The sequence below is a fragment of the Gigantopelta aegis genome, chromosome 4, assembly GCF_016097555.1.
Source record: "Gigantopelta aegis isolate Gae_Host chromosome 4, Gae_host_genome, whole genome shotgun sequence".
NCBI classification, from domain to species: domain Eukaryota; kingdom Metazoa; phylum Mollusca; class Gastropoda; order Neomphalida; family Peltospiridae; genus Gigantopelta; species Gigantopelta aegis.
The window spans coordinates 104,659,128-104,682,287 of record NC_054702.1 but is presented as its reverse complement, the minus strand read 5'-3'; the positions used below and the strand labels follow the sequence as shown (position 1 = coordinate 104,682,287).

At 39.7% G+C, this 23,160-nt stretch overlaps 1 protein-coding gene across 4 annotated transcripts in view; it reads right to left on the bottom strand.

Annotated features, from left to right (window-relative positions):
- Window positions 1-5,145: 5,145 nt before the first annotated feature.
- Window positions 5,146-23,160, bottom strand: part of LOC121371656 (hypoxia-inducible factor 1-alpha-like) — a 188,245-nt gene continuing 170,230 nt past the window's right edge. For all 4 annotated transcript variants that reach the window (XM_041497704.1, XM_041497706.1, XM_041497705.1 and 1 more), the window contains 2 exons: window positions 15,569-15,713; window positions 5,146-9,425 (listed from right to left, as the gene is read on the bottom strand). In XM_041497704.1, coding sequence (XP_041353638.1) covers window positions 7,316-9,425; window positions 15,569-15,713 — 2,255 coding nt within the window. In that variant the 3' untranslated portion in view covers window positions 5,146-7,315. The remainder of the gene's footprint in view (window positions 9,426-15,568; window positions 15,714-23,160) is intronic.

Below are 23,160 nucleotides of genomic sequence, written 5' to 3'. Positions count from 1 at the left end.
TTCTGACTCGCTATATTTTTCCTAACGCAGCAAGGGATGTTTTACATGCACTTTCCCACAGACAGGAAAGCACATACCACAGCCTTTGACCAGTTGTGGTGCACGTGTTAGAACAAGAAAAAAACCCAATCGATTGACTGGATTTACAGACGTGGTTCGATCCTGCGATAAACAAGCACCTCGAGTGAGCACTCACCCGACTGAGCTAAATCCTGTTCCCCCATTAAAAGTAATTGTACTGTATGGTTTGACATGTTAATTAAAGTAATTGTACTGTATGGTTTGACATGTTAATTAAAGTAATTGTACTGTATGGTTTGACATGTTAATTAAAGTAATTGTACTGTATGGTTTGACATGTTAATTAAAGTAATTGTACTGTATGGTTTGACATGTTAATAAAAGTAATTGTACTGTATGGTTTGACATGTTAATTAAAGTAATTGTACTGTATGGTTTGACATGTTAATTAAAAGTAATTGTGCTGTATGGTTTGACATGTTAATTAAAGAACACAAAACAAAACAAAACACTGTAGACTTTTTTTCCAGACCTTTATATTGACAAATGTGTATTCAACAAAACAATACATTAACAATTATTACTAACAAGGTATAATATTGGTTGATTTTAACACTGATATCATGATTACTGTACCACCTGTCTGCAACTGAAAACAAATATATATGGGGGAGGGGGAGGGATATATGATTTCTTTAGGAGGTGGCAGCATATAGGAACATGCAGCAAAATGCTTTTGTAATAGTAAAAGAATAAAGTATGAAGTTTGAATTATTTAAAACAGTTTTATGTCATCATGGCCATGTTTTACGAAATTATCTTAACACTAAGGTAGTTATGCACTTAAAGTGATCTTAGCACTAAGATAGCTTCGTAAAACAGGACCCTGGTACCCTAAATATTGATCACCATTAATTATTCAGTAAAAACATTGTTTGGAAACAATTTTGAATAGTAACTATCCCTCCCTTTATCCCCTCCCTAGTTAAGGCCTTGAGCATATACATATATATATATATTAAAAATAATAATAATAAATTTGGACATGCAATGTGTATGGTACAGAATCAAGAGTCCATATCCCATGCTTATAGAACTCGAGTCTAAACTTAAGGCTCAAATTTATAAATGCCATATTTGAAGCAAAGGTGACGTCATCATCATCAAAGTTTGAGCCTGGAGCCAAAACTCAAATTCTATAAGGTTGGAATTAGGAACACGACAATGTTAAAAGAAGAAAACAAAACCCCAAAACATTTATTTAAAAACATAATAAAACCCCACTTTCACTCTCAGTGGGGGGGGGGGGGGGGGGACAACTTAAAAATGTCCATATTGTCCAGTCAAATAGTTTAATCTCTAACAAAAATAAAAACTTAAAATTAGACCTGAAAACACAAGATCAACTTGAGCCTGTTGATGTTATGCAGAGTACAAACATGATGTACTAGTTGTCAGATACAGCTTAATGAATTTGCACCATAATTACAGACATATGGATGGATGGATGATAGGACACTGAATAATAAGAATAAATCACACTAAAACATCGCAGTTAACTAATACTGAAAGCTAAATTGCAAATGGATTTTTATTCCACAAAACAAAAAATATTTATCTCCCTCATTGACCTGGAAACAATGTGTGTGTAGTTAATGTATATATAGTGACATATCTTGACCAAAATATACATAAACTGCAATATGGCAACTCGTGAAGCATATATATATATATATATATATATATATATATATATATATATTAGAAGACACCCCACCTCCCCAACCCAAACATATCAAAGATATCAAACAAAAGACAAAACAGTTTGCCTCCAGACATTATATACAATGCAGCAAACTTAAAAATAATGATTAACATAAGAAAAAGAAAGAATGATCTTATTTACAATTTTGCCAAAGTACTACAAGTCACATCTAACAATGTAAGAGTGAGTGACCATTTGCTTAGAAGATATTACTCGCCAGAAAAAACTACATTTCAGTAAAGGGACCTTAATTTCATTTTAGAGTTGTGTTAAATATAATCCCTTGCATATACAACAGAACATTCTGTTTTTGTTTGGGGTTTTTTCACATTTCTATACAAATTTTAATTTGACAAAAAATAATGAAAATTATATTTTCACACAACTATTTACATCTACAGGTGCATACAACTGCAAAAATAAAACACAATTTACAAAGAAAAAAATTAATCTTGGCAAGATTCAGTGGCAAGTATAACATATGCATGCATTGAGCTTTTAATACATTTGAGCCAATAGAATAAAGACAAGCTACAGGTAACTAGGACGGAGCCTGTGGAAACACCAAGCACATATTACATGCTTATTACCATGCCGGTCTTCTCAAGTTAGTGATGTTTTAAAGTCAACTTTGTTTTAATGACACTACTAGATCACACGGATTTATTAATCATCGGCACTGGATGCCAAACATTTGTTAACTGTGACACGAAGTCTTCAGAGGAAACCCACTACATTTTTGCATTAGTAGCAAGGGATCTTTTATATGCACTTTCCCACAGGCAGGACAGTACATACCATGGCTTTAATACACCAGTCATGGGGCACTTGTTTGGGAAGGGACACACTCCAATCCTAAAATCTACCATAGGGTTTATGATTAACACAAATGTATGACTAGTCATCCAGCATAGTTGTGTTGTACACCTTAATTAAAAGAACATAGCCTGGAAGTCAATTTATATACAGAAATGGAATAATAATTCAATTAGTGGGACCAAAATTTACAAAGGGAGATGAAAGAGGATTTTTGTGAAGTTAAACTATGTTTCCACATGTGGATTTTCCGTGTACATATTGCGTGAAAATGTGAATCTGAGTCCGTGTTGATAATGTCTAAATTTGTGTGTGTATAACTATCGTTGTCGACATAATTGCAGGAAATAATTTTGAAAGAATATGGTAAGAACATCGGTCAGTTTAGACTCTTTGTCCAGATTGACGATGATGCTTTCTTCCGTATGACATAATTTCTTGTGGGATTATATGATATCATGAAATATTGCTTGAAAAGAAATCCAAATACATGTACCGGTACACAGATCAGGCACAGTTTGTTGATGGCATGGGTATTCGAATATGGCAGACATTATTTCAATAATTCACAGATTAACATATTCACAGAAAACAGACAGGATAAATGTACATATGGAAATATAGCTTTAATGCAAGCACTTTGTCATTAATTTCATACTAACTGTGAATGTATTTATTAGTAAGTAAAACATAAGGAACTACTAAGGAACGATATAATAAAATAATGAAAAGTGCAATGTCAGATAAATACAATGTGTAACAGCATAAATACAATGTATATTAAATTGTGCCTATATTAATATTGAAAATAAGTACCCGGGCATCGTAGGGTATCTTTTTACCATGTTGACTGATGTCCAAAAGAAACTTTATATGTATACATACAATTTGAATAATTTGATTAATATTGCTGCTAATCGAAATAAAAGAAGAACCAATTTAGAAACCACCTTACAAACACTTTGCATGCATCACGAAGTGCACTGTATACTTAGATGATATCTTCATGATACTTTCATATTCCAATGTACCATTTGTTGGTTTTCTATACTACAATTCTTTTGGACATCAGTATAGTTTTTACATCAATTTGTTTTGACATGAAATTGTTGTTACATCTCAGTTCACACTGTTTTTACATTTCACTTTATTTTCTTCTCTTTTTTTTGTACCTCACATTGTTTTTGTCTCATTTCTAAAAGTCTTGTCTGTCTTGAATGTTTCTCATCTTGTATCTCTTTTATATTAAGCAAAACAATTTATATATAGTTGGTGTCTGGTCATACCAAAGTTCCTATATTGATGTCGCATTGCTTTCCATATAGCCCAGGAAGGCAACTTTTTAATAACTTCAACTTTGTCCTCAAATGACCTACCTCATTTGGACCCAAAATATCATAGTGTGTCATATTATTATTAGTTGAGGTGGTGCAGCATTATTTCTGGTATAGATGGCACTCTATGACAGGTACTACATGTATGGTATAGATGGCCCTCTATGACAGGTACTACATGCATGGTATAGATGGCGCTCTATGACAGGTACTACATGCATGGTATAGATGGCGCTCTATGACAGGTACTACATGCATGGTGTAGATGACCCTCTATGACAGGTACTACATGTATGGTATAGATGGCCCTCTATGACAGGTACTACATGCATGGTATAGATGGCGCTCTATGACAGGTACTACATGCATGGTATAGATGGCGCTCTATGACAGGTACTACATGGTATAGATGACCCTCTATGACAGGTACTACATGCATGGTGTAGATGGCCCTCTATGACAGGTACTACATGCATGGTATAGATGGCGCTCTATGACAGGTACTACATGGTGTAGATGGCCCTCTATGACAGGTACTACATGCATGGTATAGATGGCGCTCTATGACAGGTACCACATGCATGGTATAGATGACCCTCTATGACAGGTACCACATGCATGGTGTAGATGGCCCTCTATGACAGGTACCACATGCATGGTGTAGATGGCCCTCTATGACAGGTACTACATGTATGGTGTAGATGGCCCTCTATGACAGGTACTACATGCATGGTGTAGATGACCCTCTATGACAGGTACCACATGCATGGTGTAGATGGCCCTCTATGACAGGTACCACATGCATGGTGTAGATGACCCTCTATGACAGGTACTACATGCATGGTATAGATGGCGCTCTATGACAGGTACTACATGCATGGTATAGATGGTGCTCTATGACAGGTACTACATGCATGGTTAACAATAAATTGTTTAAAGTTGACACAAAGGTTCAAAATTGACATGTGCACAAACCAGAGACCAGCAATATATTTTGTTTCACATTGTTTTGTTTTTTAACAATAAATGTTTCATAATGTATATTGTAAAACCTATGTATAATTGTAATGGCCCTGTAGGCTCAACTACCTAAATAATCATGTACATGTATAATTAATATGTAAGATTAATATACCCAGGCCCAGAATACAAAATAACTAAACTGCTGTATACAAAGACATGGGAACATAAAAATTCAACAACTTCACAAAATGAGCACTTATTGGTGAAGTGAATTTTTTAATGTTTAGCACTTTATTATGATATCTGTTATATGTATATAATAACAGCCATATTGGAACCATCAAATACTGGTTTTTTAATTTTAAAAAAACTCCACAAGAAGCACTGAACAAAAATGTACAACAACAAATTAAACACTAGAGAAATGATAAAAACAAGTTGCAATAACAAATTAAGTACTAGAAAATGAACAAATACTAGACTACGAACCAAAAATATGTTTAAAAAAACAAGATAAAACAGTACACCATCAAAGACTTAACAGAAATGCCATAATATTCTACATAAGATGTAAATATCAGCCAGCAAGTAAAAAAGAGCAACTATTTACACAAATATGCTGCTTAATCACAATCAAATATATACTAGTATATATTTCATTAAAATCTACCACCGGATACTTTAGTTTTTCTATAGATAGAAAAGTGATAGTCTAGGCAATTTCAGTGTACAAGTATCTTGTGATCAATATGAAGAAGAAAGTTGTACGATTAGTAAGGAAATGAAAAAACAAAATGCTGTATATTCATTTCACTAAATAAAAGAACAGTACTGGAAAATTAAATCAGTTTAGGTCATCAAATATGCAGATTGTTTTATATACAGGTTAAAACATACAAAGGTTATCTAGATACCTTTTAGAGACAGTTACATAGTTTTGTATGGGGCTTGGCTTGACGTTAAACAGAAATGAAATGAAATTACTTGAAATATTTCTTGAGTGAACTGAAGCCACAAGTTTGGCTATACTCTAAAAATTCTACAAGTCATAATATTGTATATTCATATTAAATAACCACCTCTGAATTTGTGCTTTTACTATTATGCAGTCCCTGATTTGCTGATAAATGCCACTGAGACTATCTGAACACAGGACATGAAACTTAAGCAAAAAACAAATATGTATATGAACACAGATAAACAAACCAAGAACACGGAGACAAATGGAGACCACGATACATGAACACTATTTTTCTTTCATATAGTACAGAACATGTAGACGATTTTAATCACATTCAACAGTCTGAAAAATCACTTGCAATATGTAAATACTATTCTATCATGAAAGGTGGAAGTCTTTCCTTGTACCAAATCTCACCTCTTATTAAACACTTTTGGTCTTGTGGTGTTGGGTTTTTTTTTTTGTGGCACCAAATTCATGGGCTCTATAATGCATCTACCAGTTCTTCATTTTCATCTAGGTTGAAGTGCAAGTTTATTACATGATTTTATTTTAGGTTTGATTACGGTTATACCGTTATACATCCATAACCATATAACAGTTCAGAACAATTCAATGCCACAGACTGACCAGATTTCAGGCTATTTTAAGGATTTTTTACTGCACCTAGTACATCCAGTTAGACTGACAGAAATTTTGAACGTTAAAAGTAAAGATATATGTTGGCAAAAATGGGTGGGAAAAAGATTATACTATGAACCAACAGTGAATAAAACCAAAATGACCAAATACAAATAAAAAAATTAAAGCTGAAACCATTTTTTTTTTTAAAAGCTGGTAACTTTTATTACAGAGGGTGAAATTCCAGGCTTTGAGAAATTCACAAATGACCAAATTTCAAAACTTTTCGTGGCCTGGAATACGATTTAAAAAATATTTGTCCACTCATTCCAAACTCTTTAGGATATAACATTGCGTTATGCATTATGGCTTTTCATAAAAATAGAAGCCAATGAGTTTGGTGCTAAACCTAATTAATGTTCTGTTTAAATTCCACTCTCTTCTAGTGAAACTAATCCATAATCCTCTTCTGAACTGTTTCATGACATGATCCACCTCTCATGCTAACCCTGTCTGAGTAATAACTATGTACATGTATGTTTGTTACGTTTGTTTTTTCATATGCTGCTAATCCCAAATCTGGTAGTTCTCACACTAGCATCTGAAAAGGTTTTGGATAATCATCATCTATATCATTATGTACACATTAAATATGTAACAAGTTTATAATATTTACATCCAGTTAAGTACAAGAAGAAAAAAAATACAAACCAAAACACATTCATATCAAATGAAATGCACTGCATAAAAGACATCACACAATTCACTGGATTGTCAGAATAACATTTATCACATTATATATATGAGTTCACCGTCACTTACACCAAGCTATCCTTAGCTGCTAGTATTGGATGAAAAATGTTTGTGCAAAGATTTTTTCTCTTTGTTACGTAACTCTCTGTCAATTCTGTAATATTTGTCCTGTGACAGTTCTCCAGTCAACAACATCTGAAGGAAAGGAATATCGTTTGCATCAGGCATGTCGGAAATGTTCAACCGTGAGATTTTCCCACTCACTTTATCGTGTCTTTTCTGAAGCTTATCCACCTCATCATCCATATATCCACGGAGATGTTTCTCTAGCTCGGTCATTGATCTGGATCTCTGGGAGCCACAAGGAGATGAGCCCACACCGGCAGCGTTTGCCTTGACAAGTAATCTATTCTGGTAAGATGACTTGGAGTTGGGAAATGTGAACGGCATTGATGATACACTGCTGCTGTGAACTTTCTCTGGATGAATTCTTCCACTGGTAGAGGGCTTTGGTGATGTATATCTAGAATAGGCTGCAGTGCTCGTTGTGCCGTTTCCCAGCAGCCCATTCACCATCTCCCTCTTCTGTGATACATTCTGACCAACTACAACCTTCTGTGGGAGGCCGTGTGTAACAGGAACACTAATGCTTTTCGTTCCAAAACTGGTCTGTGAGCCTTTTGTGCTGAAGATGACTTTAGGATTTTTACTCAACTTGTTCAGAGTGGTACTTGAACTCGATACAGGCAATGAATTCAACTTGACTGATGGTGAGGAAACCTGTGTGATAAGAGCTGGGACAGCAGAATTGTTTTCCATTTTAAAAGACTTCTGGACACCTTGTACACCATTACCGGAATTCTGCGTAGCCCAAAGCATTTCTTCATTTTCTTCCGAGTTTCTGATGGGTGATGACCGCACAGTAACACTGTCAACAGATTTACTCGTATCGGAGACAGTCTCCAGAGCTGCCACTGTAGCAATAGACTCATTAGAGAAGTTCTGAGCATCTACCATAGTTGTAATGAACTCGTCAACACCATTGGGCCAAGATTCAGATCCAATAACCTGCCCAAGATCATGCATCACAAGTCGGGCTTGCTCATCAGCAATGGAGTCACAGTACAGCATGGCAAAATCCAAAATGTCATCAGCTATATGAGAATCGGTTTCAGAGAATGTTGATGGAGGGATGTCCACAGAGTTAATCATTCCAACCTGTACACTGCACATGGCGGGTGTACCTGGCTGTCTCGTCAGCTGAATTTCTGAGGAGTTGGGCATATTCATGGACAGAGCTGAGCAATTGCCACTAGGTCCACAGGGAGAGTCCAGAACGGATGCAGGAGGGGACTGAACAAAAGCTGCACTGCACATAGTTGGTGAATCCAAACTGCTGGATGAGGCAGGGCTGGAACATCCTTTATTCAAAAGCGTCCTAAGTAGTGATGGTTCTTTGTCACTGTCACAGTTCTTCAAAGGAGTTCTATCTGGCTGGGTCGGTGAAACATTCATGGACTGAAAGCCACTGTCAGGCTTAAGAACACTGTTTGTACCAACACAGTTCAAAAATTCATCAATAAATTCAAATTCTGAACCGGACACTAACGAATCTTCTTTCATCTCTGAAAGGAAAGGATCATTGGACCCGGTGGGTATTCTGTCTTGCTGCAGCGAGCTATCTGAAAAGTCGCTGTCGTTCTGAAACACACTGCCAGTCTCCATACTGGACATGCTGTTTTGTGACAGGGGCATATGACTCAGGCTATTGCTGCTGGTGAATGGAGATGATTCGTCTTGCAGATAGCTTGGCAAGCCTGACTGCATGTCGGATGAGATTCCACTGGAAGAGGACAGGGAGTCATGCACCGTGGACTGAAATGATGTTGACAGTGGGAGCTCGACTGGACTGAGTGTGTTATCCTCGATATATGATGGAGACAGCTTCACGTCGGTGTCCACCATGAACTCGTCACCTGACTCGCACAGGCAGTTGGTCTGCGAGAACTCCGAACTCGTGCTGCCACACAAGGGACTGTTTGCAGGTGACATGGTGCTGTAGCCGCCATCTTGTTCAAACTCCTCCAGTGACTTGCAGTGACTGGTCAGGTCTAGGTAGCCCTTCGACTCTCCCTGTGAAAAGCCAGGCTGGTCTTGTTCCATCATCAGGCACCTCTGGCCCTCTTCCTCACTGAAAAACACAAGTGCAAACTTAGCTAGAGGTTCATTAACAACTTGAAACACTACTAGATGTGAATTAATGTAGCAATCCATCTTCTTTCTCACTGAAAACCCCCCACAAGTTATAACAACTAGATGTAGTAATTCATTTTCTTAAACCACAAATAAGGAAGGAAGGAAATGGTTTGTTTAACGATGCACTCAACACATTGTATTTATATGGTTATATGGCATCGGCAAACACAAATAAATACCGGTATCTAAAAAGCTGATTTACATAACCAAACATGTTTCTTACTATAAAAGTTTGTTTTGTTTAATGACACCACTAGAGCACATTCATTTTCTTACTATAATGACTGTAGTGTAAAGAATAGACAATTGTAAAGTTGAAAAAGGAAGTAAACGAACCATCAAAACATCAGATGTCTTAGTGTCCTTTCACAAAAATAACTGCACTGGTCTTAATGCCTATTTACAAGTAACAGGCTTTTCTTTTAACAACATTCTATTTTAGAATCAGTTCATGCAGTATAAAGTGGACTGTCTGAAATGAGTTCGTATGGGACTGACAGAGTACTTGAGAACTGGATTAAATAGCCCTTCTAATATTATAGACCCAACTGTCGCCAACTCTAAATCAATCTAATTTACATATATGCCAATTTATTCCATTATACTGTGGGTCAGACTGTACAGAAGAGAAAACTATGCATATCAAGTCATCTAATCTTGTATTTAATACCTGATCCTTTAAATAAGAATTGCAAAACAATGTATTTACTTTAAATAATCAGTTAGTTGTGTAACAAATGCTAGCTCATAAAACACAATACTTTGTGAATCATTCAGTTCATTAATTTATTTTAACTTATTGTGTGCTTATTAAGGTTCAAGAATGCCATCCTGGGCATACACCTCAGCTATCTGGGCTATCTGGTTAATTGTTAGTTGTTAGTGAGAGAAAAGCCAATGTAGTGGTCGTACACCTACCCATTGGGTCGTTAAAACTAGCTCTGTGTGGGAGTCGGTACCGGGTAGCGAACCCAGTTTTCATCAGCCTTATGTCCGAAGTCTTAACCACGACAGCACCAAGGCTGGTATTCAGTTCTAAATTAACAGGTCTATAAATCTGAACAGTTTAAAGGTTAAACAATATAACTTTTAAATGAATAACAAGGTTGTTATCGAACAAATGATGAACCTGTACATGTGCTTAGAGTTAATTTTGTTTAATGAATAGATGATTAATTTATGAAAGTAATAAGTTGAAAATACAATGTGTTCAATGTTGCACCTGGTGGGGGCAGGGCAAAGGGGAACTGTCCTACAAGGAAAAAAAGAGTCAGGTTTATCTTATAACTGTGCCCTTATTTATGAATGTTTTTGGTTTTACTACCTACCCAGTTATTTTAATCTAGATTGACTCTAGTGTGTGTGTGCTGTGTATTTATTATATTCTGTTCAGGTGAAAAATATATGAATGAATATAAGTTTAACGACACCCCAGCACAAAAATACACATCGGCCATTTGGTGTCAAACAACAACAAAAATATGTATTATTACATATGAGTCTGTGACTTTATTTCCGACAACATAAATACCAGCTTCACAGACCAGTTGCATGAAAAGTAAGCTACAGTGACGCAATTACAGCATATAACACATTATTGTTTTCAGGGGTTTTCATTAACAGCATAAACAAATTTTAAACAAATCTCTTTTTAGATTTTTAAAATGAATATGAATTGTTTTTCCCCAGCCAAATATTAAACATGATTAATTTTATTTCCTGGAAGAGAAATGTTTAATATTTATACAATATGTTGCCTTGTTATGAGCAGTTAAGATTTCATTTATATACAACAATATACCGTACATACCTATTATTGCAGTGTTGGTATTTTCAATCAAATGGCCATACACTGCACAAGTCACTCTCATTAAGGGATAAAGTCTTCCATTGAATATGGAAGGCTTCCTGTCTATCTGTAACCGATCACCATTGTAGTTCGTGTGAATGATCATTATCACTGTTATATTGAATGTAACGAAGTACAATGAATCCTAGGTAACCAAACTGATCGTAGCAGTGGCTGTGAAAAACATATGGTAATCCATCCAAGACAATTAATCTACACAGAATTTTTTTTGGCTGCAATCTAACTTGTAACAATCACTACCACTCAGAGCTAGTTTGGGGTGACGTTTACAGAATACAAAATTGAGGGGAGTGATTAACTGCTCCCTAAATTAGAATATGGGGAGCACTGTAAGATGTTGCCATACTGAGCACTGATATTTACTCCAATGAAACCCCTCTAAATGGGACTCCCAATGGACCAAGTAAAATATCTGGTTTTAAGGGATATCTGGTTATGTTCTGTACTATTTAAAAAGGGACTGTGAAAAACATCTTGAGGGAGTCCGGTTTACAGAGGGGTTGTACTGTATCTAAAAATAAAAATAACATAAAAAATAAAAATAAAATAAAATCACATGCTAAGGGGAGCTAAAAATGACTCGTCTTGAACTAGTCTCAGGGGAGTGATGGCGAGCGGGAGTGGTGGCGAGCGGGAGTGGTCTGTGTGGAGACAGTGTGGTCTGGATTTAGCTTAGTGGTAAAGCACTCGTCTCAAATAAGAGGGACTTGTTCCCTTCCCCCCATACCAACCAAACGGTGCTACATACAGGGTTTTTCATTCTTAATATTATGTGGACATATACCACTGTAGTTTGAACAGAAATCTTAATGTAATTAGGGATAGTATATGTTACCAAGTAATCTTGTTCCCAATGGATTGAACAACCCAATTACATATCACAAGAAAATACAGAAATGAATTCCAAATGGTAATACTTGTAGCTAAAGTGCTACATCATGATGGTACGATATCAAACGGAAGAAAATAAAGATATATGTATGTGAATTTTGCAAATACTAATGAGATAACCTGTCAATATATATGCTTTGTTAATACCTGTGGTAATTAGTTCTCCAATTTCAAGTCTTTCTAAATATGTCTTTTCAAATAAGGACTAGAATCAATAGTATATTAAATACTCTTTTAAAGGGACTGTCCTCAATTTGCAGCCATTATAAGATGTTTACGATAACAGAGCCTTAAAGGTACTGTCCTCAGTTTACAGCCATTGTAAGATGTTTACAATACCAGAGCCTTGTTGGTGACTACTATTTCACATTAAATTCATTTTCTTGTTTAGAATACCAGTGTCTGTATATCGAATGCATTTGCGGTCGTATACTAATGTTTGCAGCACTCGGTTTTTACATTACATACGTTACGTACGTACGAAATTGTTGCGAGGTAAAATCTGGTTTGGGCTACTACAAGCATTAGGACAACAACAAACACTTTGTAAATACAGACACGGATATTCTAAATAAGAAATTGTATTAATTTGTATGTTACGTCATTGAAAATGCTCTATTGGTCGGAAACATTTTACAATGGTTGTAAACTCACGACTGTCCCTTTAACAAATAAACTTGGTAACTTCTGATATTCACGGCTGATGAACATGGAATTGCTTAACATGATATGAATGGCACATCACTTGTAACTGTACAAAAGCTTAGTTTTTGTGACAAGTCATGTGTTTAATGAGTGCCAAGTTATCTCTGGAAATCCTTTCCACCTGTAACACTTGTCAATAGTTGGGCATTATTTAGATTCATGGAAGTACGAACGTCAAATTTAAATTAAGTGGTATCGATTACAAAAAAGTAATTACAGATATGCTTTATTCCTTATATTATTGACTCTCAACATTCTGGCAACAAGAAAATCAATGGGTGCTAAAACTAATGGTATGATTTAAAAGTATTTTGCAAATATGGTTTATTTCAGTAAGATAATGTATAGGTTTGTACTTATACATTTATCTACTTTTTGTGTGTGTGTGTGTGTGTGTGTGTTTGCTCTCTACAATATCTGTATACATTGAATACTTAGAAGAGTTAAGTGCTCACATGATAAGGAGAGCTAACTTAAGTTTGGAGAAGCCTACAGGTTCCATCACTCTTAATGCAATCAGACTGGAAATCAACCCTAACTAAAATGAGGCTTTATTTTCCAGCTGGCAAAAAAATAAAATAAAATAACCCACATGAAAAACCTCAACTACCACCAAACTTTAAAAGCTTTTAAAGGCCATTGTTACTTTATCACTTCTTCACACTTAGTGACTAGCTGTTGAAGTACAGTACAACTAGAATTTAACCTTGGTTTATTGTTTGCGTGGGAAAACATTTCTACATTTCTGATATTTACAAGAGATAATCTGCTTGCTGTGCTGTGAAGTAACCAACCTGGGTGCCAAGACGTTCTTATGTAGATAATTTTCCTTAAAATCACTAACTCAATCTGAAGCCTGGTACACAGCACAATACAAATGAGCAAAAAAAAAGAAGAAAAAAAAGAGAAAAGCTACAGGTATGCTGATCATGACCTAGATAATCTAAATAAAGATTTCCTTATTTTATACAATTTATTTGTAGCAGCTGATCATGAGGTTTTATGCTAATGTCATCAAATCTATCTTCAATGGCTGCACCACATTGGCTTATTGTTTGGGAAATAGGAAGTGGTTGAAGAAAATGCTGGAATGAACAAATGTTTAACGTCACCCCAGCAAGAAAAATACATCAGCTATTGGGTGGCAAACTAAAGAATGAAGCATTTTGCATGCTTGCCGTAATTTGTAGTTACAGTTAATATAAATAAATGCATATTATTTTATTTTATTCTGTATATGAAAGCATTTTTTCTATCAACTGATATTATTATCTAATTCTACTATTGGTCAATGTAACCTGTGTAAAAGGAATGATTAACAAATGGCCTGAAACAAACTATCAGTTTCTATAATGCATAGTAATCAGAAGTGGTGGTGGTGGTGCCAGGTAGGGATGGGGAGGCACTGATTCCCCAACTAAAACACATGAATGTTGTAATATAGTTCCCTCCTGCCTCAACTGGAAGACAAATGAATACATCATTAGCCCCACACTATCCATGGTTATAAATGTTCACTTGCACTCTATATAACTGCATTACTGCATTGTCACAAAACATTGTCCTTAACAGTTATTCCTGCTATACGGATGACAATACTATTTATAGAGATTTCAATGTACCGTATATCTTCGCCTATAAGTCGAATTTTTTTTCACACAAAAATTATTTTATAACTTGGGGGGTCGACTTATAAGAGGGTAAAAAAATTTCACCCAAAAATATTACCGTTTTGGGGATTATTTTACAAGTTTTATTGTTGAAGTATGCCCTGTATTTATACTCAAATATGTTAATTTGACACATTTATTTTTTTGTAACCTTTTTTTTTTGGCATTAAAACGGTTTTGGTTATGCAAAAAGGCGTGCGATCTCACTGGCATGCCAATAGAACAGTCCACTTAGTTAAAATAACAGTCATCACTAATAGCAAAAATGTAAACAATTATTACTAACTACCTGTTGCCCGAGTTTATTTTGAAATCTGGTCACTGGCATTAATGGTTGTTCAAACAATGTTTTGTCGGTGATTAACTTTATCATTGAAAAGTTCATGAATATTACTGAGCTGACCCTTAAAACAGCTTAGACTGATATATCTGCAGTTCACTAGAGCAATAGGGACATACATAAAAACCAGTGTACTTTACAGAGTTATCCTCCTTACATGTATTAATATGGCCGCAAAACATGTGATTAACTGATACTTTCAGTTTTATTGTAGTGATCTGTTGTCATTGTTTATAAAGTTGTTGTCTGTGCACAAAACCATGCTGTACAGTGCCATACGGTAACAGCCAAACAGCTTTCACTATCTACTAAGGGAATATTTCGTTTTGATGCTATGTTACTTGTTTGCGATGTACAAAACGTGAAAACCGAAGTTTGTAAAATAATTTTCTTTTGTTCAAATATTGTACATTATTCTTCTCATGTGCTGAAAATAAGAAATACTTCAATATTTATAAGTTGTCTTTCATGGGTCGACTTATAAACGGGTCAATAAAAAAATACGTTTTCAGGGCTTGAAATTAGGGACTCGACTTATAGCCGAGATCGACTTACAGGCGAAGATATACGGTAGTAATTAATGGAAATAGAAACATATTTACCCGATAACGTAATTCATACAGACGACGTATTGTGGCTTGTTGCTGGTGTTGTAAATAATGGTAGCTCGAGTCTGCATCCAAACCCAATCCCCGTTCTTTCCACAGAAACGATAATACTTGCTTACTGAATTTCCTTTGACAATTACTGCAAAACAAAGCAAAATACAACTTATTTATAGAATATAGTAAGATGGTGAATGATGAGAAGAAGTTTGAATCACTGGCGCACATTTTATTAATCATCAGCTATTGGATGTCAAACATTTGGTAATTTTTACATTATCACATATAGTCTTAGAGACTACAGTAGCAAGGGATCTTTTATATGCACCATCCCAGAGACAGGATAGCACATACCACAGCCTTTCATATAGCAGTCATGGTGCACTGGCTGGAACAAGAAATAGCCCGATGGGGATCAATCCTAGCCTGACAGACCTTAAAAAACTGGTACATTAATGCACAGTGTCCAGACAGACAATTAAGTTAACATTTATTTTACATAATCACACCATTAGAGCTAGTGGTGGGAATCAACTGAAATTTCATTACTGATTTTCGGTTATAATCGGTTTGCATCAATGACCAACTTTCAGTGATACAAGGTAGATAGCCTAGTGGTATAGCGCTTGCTCGATGTGTGGTCGGTCTGGGATCGATCCCCGTTGATGGGCTTATTGGGCTATTTCTCGTTCCAGCCACTACACCACGACTGGTATATCCAAGGCCGAGGTATATACTACCCTGTCTGTGGGATGGTGCATATAAAAGATCCCTTGCTGCTAATCGAAACGAGTAGCCCATGAAGTGGCGAAAGCGGGTTTCCTCTCTCAATATCTGTGTGGTCCTTAACCATGTCTGACCCCATATAACTTTAAATAAAATGTGTTAAGTGTGTCATTAAATAAAACATTTCTTTCTTTCAATGATACATTTGGTTAATTTTATATACATAAAAAGGATTTGAATTGTAAGGAAAATGTACCTAATGTGATGTCAAACATTTCATACAAGTGTCTGACATATATATATATATATTAGTCTAAAAGAAAATCGACTGTATTTTAGAAAATTTGTTTCTAATTTTCATTATTATTCATACTTACCTAGTGCTAGCACAACAAATATGCTATTCAACCTGAGTCATACCTACACACTGCAGAATTCTCTCCCTTGCCGGATATGCGCAATGCTATCCTTGCACGGGCTACCTGTAACTTCATTCTCGGTTCAAAGTCCACCCACCGAGGGAAAGCCTCATAGGGGTGGGTGGGAGGTATAGTTTGTTGTGCTAGCACTAGGTAAGTATGAATAATAATGAAAATTAGAAACAAATTTTCTAATAGTCTTATTCAACTTACTGTGCTAGCACAACAAATATGCTATAACGGACGTGCAATGACACCGTTAGAGCACGTGAATTCAACATTAATGGGAGGAGGTAAGAAAATAGAGGACTTACCCGTACCCAAAAAGCTCCTTTGAAGTAATGACATGGAGATAGGACGAACCACGACATACGGTAACAAGGAGTCAAAAAACTTTTGGGAATAAAAAGGGGCTTCCCAAAAGAAAAACTCATCCCCATGAAAAGGAGGAAAAACATCTCCCCAGGGAGAGGAAACGGTAGACAACACTACAAAAAACCCCATCCCTCAGAAAAGAGTGGAGTGTTAAACATGTCCGAAGTGTGAAACGATGGCAGTTGGACGGAAAAGAGGTCGACCCCTTTCCGTTGCCCTGCGCACAGACACGACGTGTTGAGCCGCAATGACTGTCTGGATCCTACGCGTACCGTCAGGACCAACCGCCATATCCCGGAAATAGAAACGGTCAAAAGTGTGCCGTCCTTTCCAAACCCCTGCATTCATGACCTTTATAATATCTAAAGAGTCATGAAAATTCAGGGAAGCAGAAATGGCTCGGATCTCATGTGGTTTAACAGAGAAATTCCGTAACACATGATCACCCGCCATCTCATATGCTAGCTTGATGGTAGCTGCTATCCATCGAGACAAAGCATTTTTTGTGACATCACCCGGCCTAATGGTATAAGAAATAAACAATCTCTTTTTACCCTGCCGCCGGTTTTTCGTACGCTGCAAATAATACTTCAATGCTCTCACCGGGCAAAGAAGTCTATCCGAGTTATCAGATGACAGTGTACGAGATAAACTGTGAATGACAGTAGGTGGAAACTCTTCCCCTGGAGACTGGTTTTTAGCAACAAAGATAGGGTCGGTACGTAAAGTGACAGACCCGTCCGAATTGTAATCAACCAAGTCATGCAAAAAAGCATGTATCTCACTGATCCGACGACAAGCTGCCAGTGAAACCAGAAACAGAGTCTTCCACGTCAAGGCACGAAGACTAGCAAACCTCAACGGCTCATAAGGCGCACCCTTAAGAGCATGTAACACCAGAAAGACATTCCATTTCGGAATAATGGAAGGTCGTTCAACCGTGGATTGTAATGATTTAAGTAAATCATGCAACACCAAGTTGGTAGAAAAGTCACGACATCCACACTGTTTAAGAGTAGTGAAAATCGCAGCTCTGTGACTTTTCACTGTCGTGACTTTGTTTCCTTTCTTGGACCAACGCCAGAAAGTACTCCGCTAAATCGTTGACAGTAGGCGATAAGGGATCGAAATCCCGTGCGTTCGCCCAACGAACCCACATACGCCAGTGACACTGATAAACCGACTCGGTAGATTTGCGCTTTGCTGAAGAGACGAGATGCGCAATTCTTGTCGAAAAACCTCTGCGTCGCAAGGAAGCCCTGATAACCTCCACGCGTGAAACCGGAAGACCTCCGGCTTCGGATGCCACACCGTCTGACTCAGTCGCTGGCTGAGTAGATCGGACAACACTGGTAATCGGAACGGGACTGCCACTAACAGTGACAGGAGCTGTGGAAACCAGGGCTGCGCCACCCACAGAGGAGCTATCAACGTCACGTGACAAGGTTCCTGGACCACTTTGGTCAACACCTTGCCGAGTAAGACAGGAGGAGGGAAGGCATAAAAATCCAGTCCCGTCCAATCCATACTTAACGCGTCGTACTCCAACGCCAATGTGTCCGGTACCGGGGACACGAACACCGGCAATTGGTTGTTCAACCGTGTGGCAAACATGTCCACCTGTGGACTGCCCCACACCCGAAGAACCGCTGCGACCACCCCTTTGTTCAACATCCACTCCGTCTGAACAGGGGTATGTCGACTGAGGGCATCTGCTAACACATTCACCGATGAAGGAATGTGTTTCGCCCACAGAGTGGTCCCTAGTTGGTCGCAGAATTCCAAAATCGCAAGAGCTTTGCGACCCAAAGTCTCCGATTTGGTTCCACCCCAACGATTGAGATATGCCACTACCGACGTATTGTCGCATCTCAACAGAATTCGACGGTGTCGAAGAACACACCGGAAATGAAGACAGGCACGATGCACTGCCTCCATCTCCAAACAGTTGATATGAAGCTTCCTCTCGGAGAGATTCCATACCCCTGAAATGTGTTGATCCAACAGATGCGCCCCGTACCCGTGCAGCGACGCATCCGTGAACAGGATCAGATCCGGAGCAGGGGGGTGCAACGGAACCGATAGGGACATGCACTTGTCCGACAGGCACTCCTGTATCGGATGAGTGAACCATGGGCCCAGAGGCACTATCGTGTCCCAATTGTGACCGTCCCACCGTGGGGACAAATGCCACTGGAGTGGTCGTTTGAATCGTCTGAACCGCACGATCAATGAGGCCAGAGATTCGAGGTGGCCCAACACCACGTGGAGAGATCGTACCGTAGTACTTTGCTCCCCCATCAAACGTCGCGCCGACGTTTGGAAATTGTGGATACGCGCATCGGTGGGACGAACCGACGCTACCACAAGATCGAAGACCACTCCGAGATATGTGAAAATCTGAGCCGGCGTTAACTCCGATTTCACCCAATTGGGAATAAAACCCAATTGGAGGATCGTGTCCAAAACCAACCCGACATTGGTCTGACACTCCTGTTGCGACGAAGCTGGGATCAACCAATCGTCCAGATAGGTATGCATTCGAACCCCTAACAAATGAACATGACCTACCACCGCTTTTACCACACGTGTAAAAGCATGGGGACTCGTCGCCAAACCGAACGGGAGCACACGAAACTCGTACGCTTTCCCGTCGAACAGGAAGCGCAGAAACTTCCAAAACGCCTTGTGCACCGGGACATGGAGGTATGCGTCTTTCAGATCGATCGACACAGCCCACTCCCCAATTTGAAGCAGGTTCCGGACCGAATGAACCGTTTCCATTTTCATGGAAGGAACATCGACGTAGACGTTCAGTGGCTTCAAATTTAGGATTGGTCTCCATTCCCCATTTTTCTTCCGGGCGAAGAAAAGATGAGAATAAAATCCCGGAGTGTCCAGACTGACTCTCTGGATGGCCCCTTTGTCGAGAAACTCGGCAATCATACTCTCCACTAAAACGCGCCGATCCGCGGACGGTAACGGCGGCATTCTCGGAGTGGAAGTAAGAGGGGGGCTCGAAGAAAAGGGTATTTTGTAACCGTGTCGAACGACCGACAGAACCCAGGGGTCGAGACCAGGCAGCTTGCACCAATTTCGAAGGAAATGGCGGAGCCTGCCCCCCACGGGTATGGTTGCTAACGGTACCTCCGAAAGCAACTGCCGATCGTTCACGTACCCTCACCCCAACCGCTTACCACCCGTAGGCGCAACGCCTTTGGTGGACTGAGAACGGAACGCAGTACGACGTTTGCGTCCTCGCTTAGCGGAAGACGGGTTGTTACCTGGTTGCCTCCTAGTGTCAGGAACCCTAGGGATCTGATCCGACTGTAAAAAAGCAGCCTTTTTTACAGGAGGAGGCTTGAACCCCCGAAAACGTGGACCGACGTTTACCAGAGGTTGAGGGTCGAGTGTTCGGGACTGGTCGCGACAAATCCTTGTCTAGGACAATATTAAAATCGGGACCGAAAAGTAAATTTTCCCGTAACGAACGTGTACGAAAAAACGTCTTCGCAACGTTTGACGTACTCAAACCCGCCAGGTAATGGTCACGCCGTAACAAAAGACTGTTCGCAAACAATCGGCCAGATAACTGAGCGATATGCTTAGAGGCTTTTGACGCAGCCTCCAAACAGCCTTTCGCCATCGCGGGAAGGCTCTCGACAGCCTTATCCAAGCCAAATAGGAACGTACCTAAATGGTTATTAACCTGGAACATCGACTTAGCCAGCCGTTCGAACGATTCCAGATCCGCGATTGGCAATGACACATGCGGCGATGGGGAACAAGCGGCTCGGACACTAGCGGGAACGACCGCCGGATGTTCGAGAAAATCCGCCCCCAACGTCTCATAGGAGTCGGCACGAAAAATGCGCGCTCCCGTTAGGATTTTCCCCGTAGGCAGTGCCGTTGGGTACTCATCAACACCCACTCCCAGGATACGATCACTGCCAGTGATCAACACATCAATGTCACAAAGTGAACTGTGCGCCTCCTGTGCAAGTGGTAAACCCGACTCCTCACGAGGAGTGACCAAATTCAAAGAACGGTTCCCGAAGGAGACACCCTTGAATGTAGGCTGGGCCTCAACCTGAGGTATAGCGTCCCCGCATACCTGTCGGACCTGGTCCCTGACAAAAGCCAGAACCGCCGGATAATCGCACTCCTCCTCTACCTCCGAACCGAAGTGAGAGAGAGCTGGGTCAGCGACAGAATCCGGTCCAACCGACGCTTCCTCTGAAGCCAGGTCACTGTCCACTGGATCCCGAAGATCGATATGGACTCCTCCCCCTAATCGAGACGCCCCTGGGGCAGCGTCTCCCGAGACGGAAACAATAGGAACCGAACGACAATCCCTAACTGCATCGTCAAACTGCTGTCGAGACGCAGTTTCTGCTGGTTTTGGCGGAAAACCAGGGGGGGGGGGGGGGGGGAATGGGAGCCGCACCCGTCGGTCCCGTCTGCGAAAGCAATGATCCCAACTGAGGCGAAGCGTTCAAAAATTCCACAAAACTCCGAAACAACGTTTCCTGAAAACCTAACGGTCGTTCCTGCGCCAAGTGCGGAACGGTCGGAGTTTGCGGCCACAGAGTACCCCCAACCGAGGGGTATCTGCGCGAACCTCGTCCTCTATCGAGTAAAGTCGAAGAGGTAGGGACCAAAGACGGTGCAAACTGTGAGGAGATGTCCGTTGCTACCGAAGTCACCGGACCCTTGGGGTAAACATATGCAAACGGAGGACCCAAACGGGATGAGTCCTCCACCCAACGGTAAACATCGGTCGGGATGCCATCAGAGACGGATCCCGGCATCGGAACAACTGGCTCAGTTCGAAGCAAACTGGCAGAACTCTCCTCGGGCCTTGAGAATGCTGAGGTGCCGAAGCGACTGTCAGCAATCGAAGGCAAAGTCGGGGCCACCTGCTCTGCGGACGAAGCAGTGGACCTATGCACAACGGAGTGCATGTGCTCGGTAACCGATGAAGTCGTCAAAACCGGTGCCGCGACGACTCCACCCTGCCCCCCTTCTGTTTGTAAAGGTAACCGTAACGACGATGGCGACGCCTGCGACGAAGTCACACAAACAGAGGAAGGCGCCGTCACTAACGAAGACGGCTCACGTACCACGGTCACAATAGGAGCCCGGGGGGGGGGGCGCTCCCGAAGTATCTGTAACTGTACTCGTAACACGGACCGAAGAAGAAACACCCTTGTGTTTCCCCCCTTTCCGGACACTTTTCGAAGTGTCTACAGACTTATGGGACCTACCCACTAAGTCCGACTTGCCGACTACTGCCGAAGCAGACGACAAGATTTTGCTGGTACCCGAAACCTGAGTCTGCGAACCGAACCGACCCCACTGGTCAGGAGACCACGTGGCGCAGATCTCACACTGACGGTCTTGAGAACAAGACCGACAGTCCGGACACAACACGTGTGTGTCTTTACGTCGTAAAAGAAATGGACAACCATCTCGCGCACAAACTTTCCGTGCGCTAGCTGTCAACGAACTCGCGTCGGACATGGTAAATTCAACACAGAATTCCCAACTACCAACCGTATGTCAAGTTCAACCAAAAAAACAAACACAAAATTACAAGTAAAAAAAACTTTTTGCCAAAGCTTAACAGGTGTTAACAGGTGGACTGCAGAATTGAGAATGAAGTTACAGGTAGCCCGAGCAAGGATAGCATTGCGCATATCCGGCAAGGGAGAGAATTCTGCAGTGTGTAGGTATGACTCAGGTTGAATAGCATATTTGTTGTGCTAGCACAGTAAGTTGAATAAGACTATATCTATTAACAGCAACTGGTTGGGTTTTTTGGATGGGACAGCACATACCAAAGCCGTTGATATACTAGTCATGATGAATAAAATAAAGTTTGTTTTGTTTAACGACATCACTAGAGCACATTGATTTATTAATCATCCGCTATTGGTTGTCAAACATTTGGTAATTTTGACAGTCTTAGAGAAGAAACCCACTTCATTTTCTCATTAGTAGCACCATCCAACACAGAGAGTAGCACATACCACAGCCTTTTGATATACCAGATGAATGAAAGAATGA